The 18243-nt window shown below is 33.9% G+C and overlaps 2 protein-coding genes across 3 annotated transcripts; both read left to right on the top strand.

Annotated features, from left to right (window-relative positions):
* Positions 1-8225: 8225 nt before the first annotated feature.
* Positions 8226-12722, top strand: Ist1 (increased sodium tolerance 1-like protein). Of its 2 annotated transcripts, none has more exons than XM_077426886.1 (8): positions 8226-8350; positions 8429-8618; positions 8700-8862; positions 9079-9307; positions 9390-9511; positions 11846-11989; positions 12082-12141; positions 12221-12722. In XM_077426886.1, the coding sequence occupies exons 2-8, from the start codon at positions 8437-8439 to the stop codon at positions 12443-12445; spliced, it is 1125 nt and encodes a 374-aa protein (XP_077283012.1). In that variant the 5' UTR covers positions 8226-8350; positions 8429-8436; the 3' UTR covers positions 12446-12722. The 2 variants fall into 2 exon arrangements, with proteins under 2 accessions (XP_077283012.1, XP_077283020.1); XM_077426894.1 differs by having other exon boundaries at positions 8242-8350; positions 8432-8618.
* Positions 12723-13016: 294 nt separating this feature from the next.
* On the top strand, positions 13017-16923 carry LOC143921772 (alpha-tocopherol transfer protein-like). Its single transcript, XM_077445176.1, has 6 exons — positions 13017-13069; positions 14055-14202; positions 14283-14439; positions 15104-15356; positions 15448-15664; positions 15740-16923. The coding sequence occupies exons 2-6, from the start codon at positions 14082-14084 to the stop codon at positions 15889-15891; spliced, it is 900 nt and encodes a 299-aa protein (XP_077301302.1). The 5' UTR covers positions 13017-13069; positions 14055-14081; the 3' UTR covers positions 15892-16923.
* The last annotated feature ends 1320 nt before the right edge of the window (positions 16924-18243 follow it).

Genomic DNA, 18243 nt, shown 5'->3' with positions numbered 1-18243 from the left:
GCGAATACAGAGAAGACGTCAGAGATGGTGGGTACACCCCATAAATCAAAAGCGTAAAGAATACGGAGAATACTATAAATTCTGTAAAGAACTGAGGGAATTTCCTGACCACTACATCCAATATTTCCGAATGAACAAAGAGCAGTTCGATAACCTACACTCTTTGATACCAAATAAAATACGGAAAGAAAATACGAATTATAGAAAAAGTATATCAACGAGACAACGCTTAGCTGTGACTTTAAGGCCTTGTTCATAGTCTCGACAATGTCGCTGCGACAAAGTCGCACAAGTGTCGCTGCGACAAAGTCGCACAAGTGTCGCTGTTCATACTAATGTCTAATAGTGTTCATAGTAAGCGCGACAGTTTGTTGCGCTTACTATGAACACTATTAAACATTAGTATGAACAACGACACTTCTTCGACTTTGTCACAGCGACATTGTCGAGACTATGAACAAGGCCTTAGACATTAGTAAGTATAGCGACACTTCTGCGACTTCGTCGAGACTATGAACAAGGCCTAAGGATAGATTTTAAATTTATATTTACTCATTACTGTCGTTCTCAAAACTTTTGGAGAGTTCAATAAATAAACAAAGTGCTATATAATTACATTTATTTTACAAACTAGTCAGACAATATTATTGCAAAGGATATTTTTATATATTTTGCATAGGAATATAGCATTATTAAAATACATCATAACATTATTTGAAGACAACATAACATAAAAGTATTATCACAGCTTCAACGTATACTTGTAGACGCGCTCGACTGATAACTGCGGCAGAATTGCGTCAACGCGGTGTATGTGTATTCGTATGCGTCACCGTCACTGGCGGTGTGCGCACTTCCATTACAAACCGCGTACGTAAGTTGCATACTTTGGCGCAAACCCGATACGTGCGCATCAACGTACTCGGTGGAAGAGCGCCTTAAGTCAGAGAAATGTCAAAGCTGGTCACCATCCAGCGTGTTATGGTCCGTACGCACCAAACCAACGACGATTTTGGGCCAACTTTTAAAACCAGTAGCGTACAAAATATTGAAATAAAAATTAAATAAAAAAATTGAAATTAAATATCAAAATTAAGCTAGCGAGCGAGATTGAGCTAAAATTAGATCATCGTTGATGTTTTGAATTACAACAATGTTTTGAATTACGACGATACGCATTACAACCAAAGAAATATTATAATTACGAGCGAAAAAAACCTTGTTATTGTTTCTTATAAGTCGTCACGATACACTACTGTGTTTCGCCGTCGAATGAAATATTTAACAAAAAAAATGTCGGTAATTTGTCAAAGGTTTTTTTTTCTTTCGTCGAAATAAAATTAATAATCACACATTATCCGATAAATTTTACCTCTGAGATGGATTTAATTATTTGATTTATTTCGATGAGAGAAACAATTGAAGACATTATCCGATAAAATTTACCTCTGAATTGATTTAATTAATTGATTTAATTAATTGATTTAATTAATTGATTTATTTCGACGAGAGAAACAATTGAAGACTAAAAAAATTTCGTTTGATAAACCGACAACGTGTCGGGTTGGGACCATCACTCGGTCACCCATACTAACACATGATATATTCTCAGTAACTGCGCATTACGGGGAAGTAAAAATAATAATTCTTTGATTTTTTTTTCGATCTTAGTGCGTATCTACGTAAGTCAAAACATCTTCGACAAACAAAAGTCGAGGATTACCTGTATGTGATTGTTGATGATCTAATTTTAGGTCAATCTCGAAAATTTATTTAAATTGGGCATGTTCTGTTTTAACTTTCAATATTTTATTTTAAATTTAATATATTGATTATAATTTTATTTTGATATTTGAATTTAATTTTAATATAATAATAATATTTTTAATTTTGATATTTGATTTCAATTTTTAAATTTAATTTTTATTTCGATATTTTGTACGCTACTGGTTTTATCCTGCTGGTTAAAAGGTTGGACCAAAATCGTTGTTGGTTTGGTCCGTACGCAGCATTATGGTCATTTCACTCCATACGCCCAATAGTTATAATAATAAAAGTGGCTTTAGGCGTTATATTGTTGTCAAGTGACGATTGTCCACAGACATGCCTAAATAATTTTAGCATCAGTCGTATTTGATGTTTGGTGGTCGACGTATGTCCGATGAAAACTTCTCTGGACAAGGGCAATGAGCAAGTGCATCGTTAAAAATTGCACAATGCATTCAAAAACAGACAATAAACAACATGGGATACATTTTTATAAGTAAATTAATCATTTAAGTAATATATTATTCAATTAACATCGTATATGAAAGTTTTCATGAAAGCCTTGGCATTCGGCAATAGCATACGCATACGCGTACAATATTGCGTAATTATGGAAACGGTACGCGTGTTATTGAAACAAGAAATGTATTCGAAAGCGCGCTTCTATTATTATAACATTTCTCTGATTTAAGTAAATATTGTTGGTTGGGAACTTTGAAAACAAGTCAAAATTTCCATGATGAAATTGGGACGTGGGACGGGGGGTGCCGGGGGCAAAGGCCCCCGCGAGGCATCAGGAGCGAAAGCCCGGTGGGTGCCGGGGGTGAAGGCCCGGAGAGTGCCGGGGGTGAAGGCCCGGGGGGCGCCAAGGGCGAAGTAAAGTAAATGTATCCTCCGCCATTAAGATGGAAAAAAATATCGTTTTAGACGCGTTTGAAATTTGAATTTCTGAAAAGTGCCTGACGTTTATCCAGTTTTTAGTTTTTAACATAGATGGCGGTAGTAAAATAAAATTATTGGTATTTTTATTTAAAATAAATACAAATTATAGCAGAGGTATGTTTTTAAAAAACTTTTTTTTTTTATAATGTTTTTTCTCTTTCCATTTTTTTCAATTTTTTTTTATAATCTTTTTTATAAATTTTTTCAAATATTAAATTCACCGTGTAATTTTATTTTTTGTGCTAATTTTTATTCGAAAATATTCACAAATTGAATTTTGGGACTTCAACTGATTTTTTAATTAATTTTTTTTTTGTATTATTTTTAATTTTCGTATTTTAGAAACCAGCTCTATGAACTAAAATTATTTTAGCAACCGGCTCCATCGAGCCTATGCAGACCTATGTATGTATGTATGCACATCACTGCGGATGACTGCGTATTGGCGCACTACGATCGACCCTCGATTAAATACATATGTACGCACCTCTGCCCCGAACTGCAGTTCATTTAAATTACCTATGTATGTATATATGCTCTATAGAAAAACTTAGTATTGTACTTATCTAATATATAATTTCGAAAGAGACTTTACATATATGTATGTTTGTATGTATGTATGTAACCTTCGGTCGTAGACGAAACATCCGATTTATTTTTTTTTCGATTCGATTTTTTTCGATTCAAAGGATTCGAAGTTCCCGGGGGCGAAGCCTTCAGGGGCGCAGCTGCCGAGGGCGAAGCCTCCGAGGGCGCAGGCGCCGGATTCTGGTATACATATATTTTCGAAAGAGACAGTATATGTACATATATATTTGTTTGTTCGTGACAGTCAATTTAATAAAAAAAACAAATGAGTATTCAAATAAATTTATATAAAATAAAACTATTCAAATAAATTTAATAAAATTTTTACTATTGGATTAGTCATGTTTAAGCGGTTTATATTACAAATACCGAGCGAAGCTGGGTAAAACCGCTAGTTGGTTATATAGACGCAACCCAGCATTCAGTACACACTCAGAGCCGCTAAGAAAAAATCCGGGCCTGGTGTAGTATCGTAACTTCGGGGCAGTTCCGTTTTTACAAGGTTTTTATTTCATTATACATATGTATGTAAAACAATTTATTTTTTCAATTAGTGCAAGTTGTTTTTTTCATGTGTAAACAAATACACATGAATCGGAGTAAATAGTTTTATGGAGGATGGGGGAATGAGACGACTGGCATGTTAATGCACGTGTTTATTATATGACAGCTGAAGACAGAGTGAGTAGTAGCTCTCCTTCTTTGGTTGCCTTCCTGCGGTTCCCACTCGCAGGAAGGCAACCAAACTCGACCATGTCGTATAAGCGAGCCGCCACATCACTCCCCCCCCAGCATCAGCGATACCAAAATTACAAAGAAACAAATTTTACAAAAGAAAAAAATTATTGTTACACAAAGAGAAAAATTATTACGTGGGGAGAAAAAAATTGTTGACGTGGGTCATCCACTGTGTACATAGGTGTACCGCCCTGAATGGTCGGTAGATTCGAGGGCGGTGACGTCGCGAGCAGGACGGTGGGTGGTCCGATGGTCGCGCCGATGCGATGCTGCGGCGGCGCCGCTCTTCCGAGGCTGATGTCGGTTGGTGGGGCGGCGGGTGCGGCAGGGGCATCGATGTGGTTGATGATACTCCGAGCTGGACTGTGAGTCGTTGTGGCTCGTGGAGGTGTTGTAGCGCTGCCGCCCGTCTCGGCGTGACGACGCTCGTGGGGACGGACGGGGCCTTGATGATGATGATGGTGCTGAGGTGGTGTATGTCTTGTGGTGCTGGATGACCGTTCTATGTGTAGTGGATCGCGCATGACTCCACATCCAGCTGTCAAGATCGTCGTCTCATTCGCTCCCCCATTTTTTTAAGCACCTGTCATCGACGTTGTGGCTGGACGTCGGTAGGTAGGTAGGTAGGTAGGTAGCCGTGTCTGCTCGTTTATTGTCACCCGCGGGCCGCGGCGTGCTGTGTTGATGGCGATGGGGGCGCGGCGGGTAGCTCTCCCGCCTGGGTGGGCGAGGCAGGGATGAGCGGCATGTTGAAATTGATCGAGGCTGCGTGGCTCGATGTCGGGGGTCACCAGTATGGAGGATGAACGAATGAGACGACTGGCATGTTAATGCACGTGTTTATTATATGACAGCTGAAGACAGAGTGAGTAGTAGCTCTCCGAACCCAGCCGAGTTGGTTCCCACTCGCAGGAAGGCAACCAAACTCGACCATGTCGTATAAGCGAGCCGCCACAGTTTTTTGTAATATGTGAATTTACTTTATTTTCTGTTCGCCAACTTCTTATTTTAACCTTTCCCTTACGGTGCTAAAAAATTACGCGTGCAGCGGTGATGTCGACTCAGTCGTTCTAGAAATTCGTGATTTTAAAGTCGGATAAATATGAATATTTAACCATTTTTCCTTCTATTCATGACTATAGTAATAATCCGTATCTATATAAATGAATATATATGTATCAATATTGGTAATATACTGCTAAAAACGATCTAAAAAGCATGAAATTGAAGACGCGTGAACGACAATCCAAGAGGGCCGCCCATCTCCAAGTGAGGACGAACACTAGGCCCCCACTCCGCGACTCGCTGATTAGTGATCACGCCACATCCGCCAGAATTACGCGATGATTCAAAACCTATGCGTAAAAATATATTCAATTTTTTCATCAAATAAAATAAAATATGTTTATATGTACTTTTCATGTATTTATTTTCACAATAATAATTTTAATACACAAATACATAAATTGATAAAAAAAAATGAGAAGTAAACGTAAATAAAAAAAATATAAGACAATAAGAAAACGTTGAAAATTAATTGATAAATATAAGTATTCATCCTTGCTATAATACAAGTAGACAATTACAAAAATTACAAAATTCACATGAATGATAAAAATATAAATTTTATGTAAATGTAAGTAAAGAACAATAGCATCAAAAATGTACGAAAACCGAATAACAATAAAATTAAATATTTGTGTCCATTACATAACAATCAGAGCATGAAATAATTTTTTGTTCAATTCTGTGCGTTATACAAACAGGCTTTTGACAAATATAGCACAATAGCCGAGTTCTTTTTTTTATCATTGGATAAGGGCAGAATCTACAGTTTCTCGTTTGCACTCTAGAAATGGTAGATGTATTCTCCGATATGCCTTCTTGCGGAATGTTAGTGGAATGTGCTTCTAGTGATTGTCGATCATACTGCGATATAACCATATCAATAGCATCCTGTTGTTGTTTATGGAATTTTACTGTACTTTTTTTTCTCCTTACAATATTGGGCATAGCTAATTCCAAACTAAGTTCTCTAATAAATAATTTTCGTCGACTTCTGTTATTCGCCTTCCATTCTGGATATTTCTGCGCCCATAGCAAATATGCATTTAGCGCAGCTATATCCAGCATCTCCATAAACACTCTAAAAGGCCATCTTCTTGTTGATCTTGCACAAGAATACTCACTTGTCATTTTATCGCCGGTATCTACTGCGCCTTTTGTTTTATTATAAAACATTATTATTTCCGGCTTCTTTTCTTCATGACTACTCACTTCACTGTCATGAAATTGAGTAGACAATAGCAAAACTGCTTTATTTTTTTTTGGTACATACGAAACTAATGTCTTGGTTGATGTAAAACCAAACAAGCTACTGTGTAAAAGTCTATGTTTCGATGGTAAAAATTCTTTGGGAATTTCCCGTTTATTTTTACGTAGGGTGCCAGTTAGAGTTAGCCCTTTATCTAAAAGGCTATCAGCTAATGCCACCGAAGTAAAAAAGTTGTCCGTTGTTACACCTCTATTGGTGCCATATTGCGGTTGAACTAAATCCATCACTACACGATTCCCTTGATTTATCTCTCGGCAATTATTAACCATACCTGTATAAACCTGTATATTTAATATATATGCTGTTGAAGAGTCAGCCGATACCCACATTTTTATTCCATATCTACCGGGTTTCGACTTCATATATACGCGGAATGGGCAATTGCCTCTATAGGTAGCCAAACGTTCATCCACAGTAATGTTGCAACTTGGAGAATAATTACGTTTACATTCTTCTACAAATTCATTAAAAATTGTCCTGATAGGTTCTAATTTATCAGACGACACGTGTATTTTTTCTTGTCTGGTTTCTTTGTCGTCAAAACGAATTTGACTGAATATTGTGATGAACCTATCCCAAGACATAGATGCCGTAAAAAATGGTTGGCAAAAAGCGCTGTCATTAGTCCACAATTCATTTAAGCTTAATTTTCGGGTCCTATTTCTGCCAGGCGCAAGCATTATTCCAATGAATGCAAGCAATTCTTCTGCCAATATCGGCTCGATAATTTTCGTGGATGTACGATGTAACTGACGCTTCGTTTGTTCACATATTTCTCTCACCATATTTGAATTTATAAACAAAGAGAACATTTCTCTAATAGTATTTACAGGAGTGCTACCATTTATAAGTCCTGAATTTTCGGTAACAATATTGCACTCTCTACGTCTTGAGGGTGATGGTGGTAATGAATTCCATTGAAATCCATGATTCGATGTATACACTTCTTCGTCTTCATTTTCACTGGCCTCTAATTCCGAATCTGTATCTTCCATATCTTCAATAAAATCTTCCGTATCAGTAAAATTATCATTTATTTCAAAATCGAGATCGCTATCATATTCCTCTTCATTCATCAAATTTCTTTCAGCCATTTTTTTCTAAAATTAAAATTGTCTTTGAAAATATAAATATAATATACAATGTAGCATAGCAAATTAAAAAAAAATAACATTAAATAATTATTACCGTATTTCCTTTATAATAATCAAGAAACACAAATAAAGTGCTGGTCCACACGGTACAAAAAAGCTCCGAAACGAAAAAACAACACGCGCGCACCGAGAATGGGACACGACTGAAGGAAAAAACGTAATAACACACACTGCATTTGTGCATTATGCCCGATTCTTCGATAAAATATTTTTTTCTGTTGCGTTAGATAAATACGTGTATATTATAATAATTCTATCTAATACATTAATGTATTGCCGAGGAATACCCAAAATATGAACTCTGTATTTAGTATATTTACAGAGATATTCACACAATTAGAGTAAATGTCGACTATGTTTCTATCACCGGTAAGGAAAGGTTAAGTAATTAAAGATATTTATTCAAAATTTATCTATTCATCAGATAGATAACTCACTGGCAGGTCAAAAGTTAGTGTATAAAAGTATTGGTCTATGATATTAAGCAATATTAAATCACCGAAAAGCCGAAATTAAATTTGTGTTGATATAATTCGAACTTAGCGAAAGTTTAACTCCAAAAAAAATCATTAGTAAATAATAACAGTAAAATATTTAATAAGAAAACCACAACATTAAACAATATTAATTTTAAATAATTTAAAACTGCTTTTTGTTAAATAGCCTAGTCAATTTCACCTCCATATAACAAATTTCGAATTATGTGTATTTGACATAGAAAGTTGTTTGACGTTTATCAAACGTCAGTGTCGTTCGTGACTCATTAATTGCATTGCTGACATTATTGTCAGAGCCTCGCCTATTTTCGTTGAAAATATATTCTAAGGTAAATATTTTAACGACAAATCATTATAATACATACAGTTTTAGATATATTTTTAAATTTGCATAATTGTTCTATTAGCAGCCATTATGTTTTCGAGTTCTCCAAACTACACGAAGCTGAAAACAAATTTACGATTAGCTATCAACAGGCTGAAATTAATAGAAAAGAAGAAAACCGAACTGACGCAAAAATCACGCAAAGAAATTGCCGATTATATTCAAGGAGAGAAATATGAACGTGCTAAGATTCGTGTCGAACATATAATTAGGTAAAAAATTTTACGTCATACCTATATTTTTGTATTTCCTATTCATTCTACCCATCTTATTCAATATTTCATGTATTCTAGGGAAGACTATTTGGTCGAAGCCATGGAGATCATTGAAATGTATTGTGATCTAGTATTAGCCAGATTTGGGTTAATCACACAAATGACCGAACTCGATCCAGGCCTAGCCGAAGCTGTATCTAGTTTGATATGGATTGCTCCTAGGATGCAAGCAGATATTCAAGTACACAACCCTCACAGTTTACTATGTATTTGTTTAAAATTACATCATTTTTATTGACCTTGAGAATGTATACCTTCTAATATATTAAAGTTTACTGTCTGTTTTTAATGCTTTATATTTTAGAGCTAGTAAATATTTCCTTTAACTGTTTCGAGTATAATGTTTAAATGAAAAGTTCAGCTGAAGCAATTCAAATCGTTTATTTATTATTTTCAGGAATTGAAAGTAGTAGCTGAATTATTAGCTGCAAAGTATGGAAAGCCATATGCTGAATCGTGTCGAAAGGATACTATCGGAACTGTGAGTGAAAAACTTAAACACAAAATGTCAGTGCAGAGTCCACCAAAACTATTAGTTGAAAAGTATTTAATAGAGATCGCTAAAAATTACGATTTGGACTATGAACCCGATCCTCAAATTATGAAAGAAGAGCATCCAGAGAAAAGTGTGTTCAGCTCGGACATTGTTTCAATTTATTGTTAAATTTCAAAATGCATTGTTATAATTAAAATAATATGTAATTATAGATGATGGTGTTTTGATCGATTTGGGACCAAGTAATGTACCTCGACCTCCAGGTTTTATTGATTTTCCTCAACCACCAGGGGTACCAGCGATGCCTTTTCATCCTCCACCATTTAACTATCCGGTAAGTATTATGTTCAGGGTTGAGCCTAGAAGTTTGCTGTGCAAATTATTTATAAATTTTTTAAGTCTAAAACACCGAAAAATAATTAAATAACGTTTGAAAATCAATTTTTACTATATTTTTTTAATAGTCAATGCTTACCTCGTAAAATAAGTATTTCACTTTGCAAAACATTTTTTATCTCTAACTAGTGTTGTGCCCGTTCAACGGTGGTTTCGAAAAGGAATTGAAACGCGAATAAAAATAAAGTTATATGTAGTATAATGTAAAATGTAAGGTAATTTATAGGTGCACGCGCACGTAATATTAATCGTAGTAAAAGTGGCACATTATAAACTTAGCAATCCAACCGTTCGAAATGATGAATGAATGTGTGTGTGTGTGTGCCCTGAGGGCTTCGCCCCCCTGCACACCCGACGCCTCCAGTGGCCTGGGGGCTTCGCCCCCCGCGCCCCCGACGCCTCCATCAGCCTGAGGGCTTCGCCCCCCGCGCCCTTCGACGCCTCTGGCACTCTGGGGCTTCGCCCCCAGGGCCCCCGACGCCCAGAGCCGCGCTCCGGGGTCTTCGCCCTCGCGATCCGGCACGTGCACCGTGGCCGGAGGACGCCCGACAAATGCGAGGATGCTCGTCACCCCCACTTCCCCACTACCACGCTTATCGGCGTCTCGATTACTCGGCTGTGATTGGTTCCCCATACTGGTTGATCGTCCGTCACAAACATACATATTTAGTGACAGTCGGTTTTTATATACATTATTATTATATTAAGCAGACGAGAAATTTAGAAATTTGTAGAGTCGAGTCGAGTTTATAAATCGAGAATCATTCGAACGGAGTATACCCATATTGGGGATACCTGTTATGTCGGTGGCCGTCACTGCATCGAACGTGACTAGAACGAACGTCGAAAGATCGAAAAGATGGGCGGAGTCATGGGCAGAGTCAACGAATGTGAAGAGTATATCCGAATATGTGTGAATTATTTTACACAACTTTTATTAAGATTAGAACTTATCATTAACTAGTGTTGTGCCCGTTGATTTCAACGGGTGGTTTCGGAAAATAATTGATACACAAATTAAAACGAAGTTATATGTTATATATACACAAATATAATGTAAGGTAATTTATAGGCGCGCGCGCACGTATTAAAAGAAATAGTTGAGTGCGCGCATTACACGCTCGTCGATCCAACCCGTTCACCCTTTCGAAATGATGAATGAACGTGTGTGTGTCTTTGTGGATGTGTATGTGTGACAATATGTTAGGAAGATTAATTGCAATAAATGGAGGCGAGTCCATGAAAATATTTCTTCTAAATCTAACGAGCATAAAAGCGTATGTTCAGAGACTCGAAATTAAAATTATTCTAAAATAGATGGATTGTAAATTTCACCCCTCAAAATCTTTAGGGATGTTTTAGTAAAATTGTAAATATCCTAGAAGTAAGAGTGGTGAATTCGAAAGAACTAAGCACAAAGGCACTGGTATACAAAAATGGGAAATTACCAATTTTCAAATATAAATAAAGAAATTTTCTTCGAACTCTTTCTAATTTGAGAGAGTAATTAATTTGACTAGTACACCAAATCATCGAGCCAGTCTCAAGCAAACTACACACTAACGTCATATACAATACACTGGTCTCCGTGACGGGCCAGAATGTGAAATTACCGAAAACGCAAATACCGGAAGGCAAAGATCGAAAATCGAATGTGCGCGCGAAGAATACGGGAGGAAAAGCCTGTTCCTCTTGTTCCTATTGTATCCTGCTCGCGCAAATTAAGTGAGTATGTACCGTTTACCATGCACCCTTTTTTTTTGATCTTTCGACTTAAGATTTTTCGATTTTCGATCTTTGCCTTCGGATATTTGCGTTTTCGGTAATTTCACATTCCGGCCCGTGAGGTAGACCCACAATACACGTATCACCCAAATTTTTTCGAAGGTTTGTGAATTTCTCATTACAAAACCCAGCATTATATAGGCCCTTGAGCAAACATTATTTTATTTTTTATTTTGATAATAAATTATATTTTATCACTATGCCATTACGGGTACGTTACGCTTTGAGTAACGTACAAGTTACTCGTCCAGGTTACTCGTCCAGGCTACTTGATCCAAGCTACTCGCATCGTGTCAAACCGATATTACCCCTGAGTGACACCTATGTTATTAAACGTTTACATACATAAATTTGAAATCATATTCAAATGTTATTTGAAAATTATCTATGTATGTGAATGTTGAAAGACCACTTAATAACAAAAAAATATGAAGCAGTTTTGGAGTGTTAATAAAATTTTCTTACAAAGTTATTACTTTAATTGTAGAGTCTGCCGAATTTTAACCAGCCCACAAGTAGTACAGCAGGTTTTGTCATGCCGCCTCCGGATTTGTCTAATCAACACACTCCTATGACTTACAATATACCACCTCCAAATGAGAATAAGGATATAAACACTACTTTCTTACAGGTTGGAATTTTTTGTGTTCTTTAAAACCAAAGTAAAATTTATTTAATTTATTTATATTAAAAATTTATCAACGTTGTATTTTTATATTATAGGAAGAAATGAGTAATTTGCCGCCAGCTTATGATAGTTTGAGTCCTGACGAAAATTTGATGGCACGTATATTTCACCAGTTAATTATTTAACTTAAAATTATTTTGATAGTTGTATTACATTAATACTTAATTTTATTAGAATTCCAATGCACCGAAACCGCAGCCTCGTTCAAAATTTCCCAATGCAACGGATTATTCCAATATTAATTTCCCAGAAATACCGGATCTACCAAATATACCTACCGACAACATATTTCCGTCAGTTCCATCCAATAAAACTGATAACTTACCAACTGCGCCAAAGGACGACATTGATTTTGACGATTTAACAAAGAGATTCGAAGAGTTGAAAAAGAAAAAGTAATCTGCAATGTGTATCACATAAATTTGTATAGATGGATTGCTTCATGCTTTTTATTACTTTATCTTGTTCAATAATAATGAATATTGTCAGTTCACATTATGGCATTGAAAATATTTTTATTCTATCAAGAACTATGAGCACGCATATGTATTTATATTTAACATATGTATTATGATAATGCAATTTTTTTATTTTGTATTATTTTAAGTACTAAAATGTTTTTATGTTAATATAAATGTATTTTATTTTGTATTATTTAATACACATTTTAACCATAAATTATTTTGTTTAATTGCAATTTTCTATTGTATGTATTTTTTATATCATACATACATACATATGTACATATGTATACATACATACATATATATATACATATACACATATACAAATATGTACATATTTACATTAAAGTAGATATTCTACTCATTTTTTTTGAGAAGTTAATGTATTTTTGATATATACGTACATATTTAATGTTTGTACTACTCATTTACGTTTCGACATCAATAATTAATTTTTTTATGGAAATAGCCTCCATCATATGGCTAGTTTACGGTGAACGTGTGTTAATGGGTTTAGTAGCGCTTGTTCATCCGTTGCGGTAGAACGTCTTTCTAAAATGTAAACACCTATATAACTTATTATCTTTTATACATGACTATCGTGTTGATTACATATATGATTTTATGGTACAATTTTCGCATTGCATTGTTATCTATTGATAATTTAATTGATTTGACTAGATATTGTGTTTTGGTTGTGCAATATGATTTAATTAAATCAATAAATATAAAAGTTATCCATTTAATTTTTTAAAAAATTAATATCTTGAGTTTTATATCGATAGTTCATTAAAAAACACAGTGAATTTTGCATTTATCTTATCATGCTGGTTAATCGCAATGTTTTGACATTTAAAATCTTATTAGATCGATTAGTGTTCCGATTAAGAACAATTTCAATAAAAAAGATCATTATTTGATATATCATTATCTATCATTCGAAAACCATCAAGTATTTTGAATTATAAAATTTTTTTACTATTCTGGATATATACATACATACATATTTTTTTTGTAAAAGTTGTTGACCTTCATCAAGATGAGTTACACTTTTGTATTTTTTTAAAATTAAAAATCTAGTGGTACCATGCTATAATGAGAATAGCGGATATTGACTCAAAGGTCAAAAGTTTTTAAACGAGAATAATGTTCTTTCTCTCTTTGCACATGAATGTACATATGTATGTTCATATGTAAAATTATAATTTGGTCACTAACTTTGTATTTTTATTACAATTACACATTTAATATGGTGCAAATCTATTATCAGATCGTTTTTCTTGGTTAATCCTTGCCCCAGAATGTTTGATGACCGTCATAATTAACATCAATGCCAATTTTTTGATGTGGAAAGTCAAATTGTTTTCATCGTGAATTTTTTATTTGATTTCGGTATAAAATTATAATTTTTTCAAGGAAACGACATTAATTGGCTAATCTGGTTATCGTGTACTAACATTTTACAGCCTTGAAGGAATATATAAATACATTTGAAATACGTACAATGTATATGCATTTTTTTAGTAAAATAATTTTTCATTTAGAACATCAAACTATAATTAGAAAAAATAATGTCTGCGATACCGCAAAGTCCCGAAAAAGAATATGAGAAGAATCCGGATATCAAAAAGGATGAAATAGTCAAATTGCAAGAATGGTTAATAAGACAACCACATCTGCCGAAGCTCACAGGTGATTATGACAAAAATTAAGACGTAACTAATTTTTGATTGAAAATATTCGGGTGATATTCAAGAAATGTATATTTCCAGAACTGGATTTAATATTGTTTTACTACAGCTGTGAGAACAGTATGGAATTAACCAAATCAGTTATCGACATACATTTCACAATGCGGACTCATTTAGATGTATTCTTCTCAGACATGAATCCGACAAGCAGGAAAAATATTCATACACTAGAGACAGTGTAAGTACAACCACATTATCATGGCCAAGCAAATTTGAAAATTAATATTATTATTTGATAGTTTGAAATTTCACAGGTTAAGATTTTAAATGTTATGTACATATGTAAGTGTTTGGAATAAAATAATGTTTTTAAATGGTCAGTCACTAATTCTTCCTTACAGCTAGTAAACTAAATAAGTTGTCAGTAATACAATATATCAAAATGGTCATTTAGTATTATAAATGGTCTGTATCCATTGGTCAGTTAATATATTAAATGATCTGGAATTAATTTAAATAATCAGTAAAAAGGTTATTATTTAAATTAAATAATCAGTATTTCAAAAGAAGTACACGCACATGAACAGCTCGATGATGTAATCAGAAAACAGAATTCAAATCACTGTATGATTTGAACATTCCTGTAAACAAAATATGTACACACGAAACATTGTAAGAAAAGCGTGTCAAGCTAAAAAATAAGATGCAAATATCTAATTATTTGATAATATTAAAAAAATATATTATCAAATGTATAGAATTACCAAAATTAGTGTTGGTCAAGTAGAGCAGTGGTATTAAAATATTGTTGCCTTAAAATATTTTTTTAAATGACGTTTTTATATAATAACATATTATATTTTCACATAAATTTGTTATTTCTCTATAATATATTATTTCAGATTATTGACACCACTCCCTGAAGCGACCAAAGAAGGCTATAAGGTTTTATATGGCCGTCTTTCGGATTATGAACCTGCGAACTTCATTTTGGAGAATGCGTGTAAATTAGTTGTAATGATAACCGATTTATGGCAATACGAGCAAGGAACATTTCCCGGTATTGTAATTATGATCGACATGGAGGGCATCTCATTTGGACACTTGGGAAGATTGAATGTGATGTCCATTAAAAGAATTATGTATTACTTGCAGGCAAGTTTTCATTTCATTTGGTTAGACTATGTGAAAACAAATGACTTTGAATAAATGACTTGTAAATAAAATATTTATATGCTAATTTTAGGAAGCCTTTCCAATGCGTTTAAAGGGTTTTCATTTTATTAACACACCATCATTTATGGACAAGATACTAACGCTCATTAAACCATTTATGAAAAAGGAGTTTTATAATTTTTTACATCTTCATCCAGCACCTATTGATTCTGTGTATAAGTATCTTCCCAAGGAAAATTTCCCAAAGGAAGCAGGCGGTAAATGGGATTCATTTGACAAAATTCAAGGTGTGTTTGATTTACATACATATTTTACTTTTTATGTTGGAATTTTTAATAAAATATACATATATTGTCCTATAGGTGATACCAAGACATGGTTAGCGAAAAATCGCCAATTCTTCATCGACCGTGAAAAGTTGCAAGTTGATGAGGCAAAACGGGCTGGAAAACTCAAGGATGCTAATGATGTTTTTGGAATTGAAGGATCATTTAAAAAATTAGACATAGATTAATCACAGATATGTACTTTGTACATACATACATATATACATATGTATATGTACATACATATGTATGTATATATGTACATATATAACTGCGCTTGCCAAAGGTTATTTCTTATAAAAAAAACAAAATTAATAATAAAATTTCAATTTGGGTGATTGATAGGTACTAATAAGGTTAATAAAGTTAATTAAAAAATAAATTGTGATTTTCTACATATGTAATTTAAATTTAGCTTGGAAAAATATTTTAATAAAATTCATTAAAATGATAACACAATAAATATTTCAATTATAAGAATAAATGATCTCAATAGAGATATTTTGTAATTTAATAATTAGCATATTCATGATATAAAGGGTTCTAGTTATATTAAGAATATAAATATAACTCATTAATAAGGCTGAAACTAACTCTCGTTTTTAACACGAACATAAAAACACGATAAAATCCTAATAGAAGAGGTATGTACATTTGTATAAGAAAAATAAATAAATCGAGAGCGTTCTAGTTGTTCTAATTTTAAATATAATACATATACATTTTCATTTAAAAGTGATTTCAAGGAAAATTTTATAATTTATTTTATAAATAGATGATTTTGAGTATGAATACATTTCTCGAATATACATATTTTAAATATATTTGACTAAATAAGGTACCGTAACACCTTTCATAGAGAAGGAAACTCCATTAAAAAAATTCCCTGGCAGTGGGCAGCAGCTCTGTCAGTACCATCCACGGCGGAAGTATATGCAATATACTAAAACGGCAAAAGATGGAAGATTCAAAGCGACGTGGCAGCCACTCAATCGGTTTGAATTCTGCGGAGCAGAAGGTTTGGGGAAAACTACTGTGCTCTCATATTCCTAGTATAACCACCATGAAGAGAAAACCTAAAACCACGGCCCCGAGTCTCCGGCGTCCCTTCAATGGGACAGGGGTGCTAAGAATCCCCGGACTCAAAGTGGTGAACATACGAAACATTGGTACATGGAACGTTAGGACCATGTATCAAGCAGGTAAAATTGAAAATCTGCAAATAGAAATGAAAAAAAAACAAATACAGATGCTCGGCATAAGCGAAGCTAGATGGCCTGGAGCAGGAAAAACGATGCATTGCAATGGATATACGACTTACTACTCGGGATCGCTTGACGGCACTCATAAGAATGGTGTTGCTGTGATTCTGGAAGACGACATCAGTAAAAGTGTGAGAAACTTTATTCCGTTATCTGAACGAGTCATGATGATACAATTAGCAGGAAAACCTATAAATGTTAACATAATACAAGTGTATGCCCCCACTTTCGATAAAGAAGAAAATGAGATTGAAGAATTTTATCAACAAATCAAAGAATTTATGACATATACGAAAACACATGATGTTAACATTATAATGGGAGATTTCAACGCCAAAGTTGGAGACGAAGAAACAATGGGTATAACTGGTCGCTTCGGACTTGGAGAAAGAAATGAGAGAGGAGACAGACTAGTTCAGTTTTGCCAGGAAGAGCAGTATGTTATCTTGAATACTTTCTTTAAGCTACCTAAAAGAAGATTATACACATGGAAATCCCCAATGGACTGATAATATTGTGCGAAACCAAATTGACTTTATTTTGATAAACAGTAGATTTAAAAATAGTATAAAATCGGTGAAAACCTACCCTGGTGCAGACGTGGCTTTCGATCATAATCTACTTTGTGGGAAATTGAAGATAAGACTGAAAAAGATTTTAAGAGCATCAAAACCTAAACCAAGATTGGATTTAGAGCTGCTTAAAAATCTTACGATCCACGAACAATTTACAAAAGATCTCAATAAAAATTTTAAACAAAAATGTATTGAAGAAAATAGTAATGTAAACTTAAAGTGGGAAGGTATGAAATCAGCAATGACCCAATCTGGGAAAAAGTTTCTTGAAACAAATCAAATAATTAATAAAAAACAACCTTGGATAACGGATGAAATTATACATTTAATGGAAGAACGTAGAAAACACAAACATAATAATCCAACACAATATAAAAATATTCACCGCCAAATTCAAAGGAAAATTAAAGAAATCAAAGAAAAATGGATGGAAAATAAATGTAACGAAATTGAAAAATTACAAGAAAAACATGACGAATTTAACGTACATAAAAAACTAAAGAAGCAACAGGATCATTCAGAAAAAAAGATTTCATACTCCTTAGGAATAAAAATGGAAAAATCATTTTAAATATGGATGAGAAGAAATCAGAATGAACCGAGTACACAAAATTGCGCTTTAAAGACAATAGAGAAACCGGAGGGCATATTGAAGATCCAGAAACGGGACCATATACATATATTGAAATCCGAAGTGGAACAT

Source organism: Arctopsyche grandis, chromosome 1 (assembly GCF_051622035.1).
Source record: "Arctopsyche grandis isolate Sample6627 chromosome 1, ASM5162203v2, whole genome shotgun sequence".
Classification (NCBI taxonomy): domain Eukaryota; kingdom Metazoa; phylum Arthropoda; class Insecta; order Trichoptera; family Hydropsychidae; genus Arctopsyche; species Arctopsyche grandis.
The sequence above is the reverse complement of the archived record's forward strand: the minus strand, read 5'-3'. Positions and strand labels throughout refer to the sequence as shown.

Coding starts and splice junctions, on each gene's coding strand:
- Ist1 (XM_077426886.1), top strand. CDS start 8,437: ATGTTTTCGAGTTCTCCAAACTACACGAAGCTGAAAACAAATTTACGA. Junction 9,308..9,389: donor AGAAGAGCATCCAGAGAAAA/GTGTGTTCAGCT, acceptor ATGTAATTATAG/ATGATGGTGTTTTGATCGAT. Junction 12,142..12,220: donor GTCCTGACGAAAATTTGATG/GCACGTATATTT, acceptor TAATTTTATTAG/AATTCCAATGCACCGAAACC.
- LOC143921772 (XM_077445176.1), top strand. CDS start 14,082: ATGTCTGCGATACCGCAAAGTCCCGAAAAAGAATATGAGAAGAATCCG. Junction 14,440..15,103: donor ATTCATACACTAGAGACAGT/GTAAGTACAACC, acceptor ATATTATTTCAG/ATTATTGACACCACTCCCTG. Junction 15,357..15,447: donor GAATTATGTATTACTTGCAG/GCAAGTTTTCAT, acceptor TGCTAATTTTAG/GAAGCCTTTCCAATGCGTTT.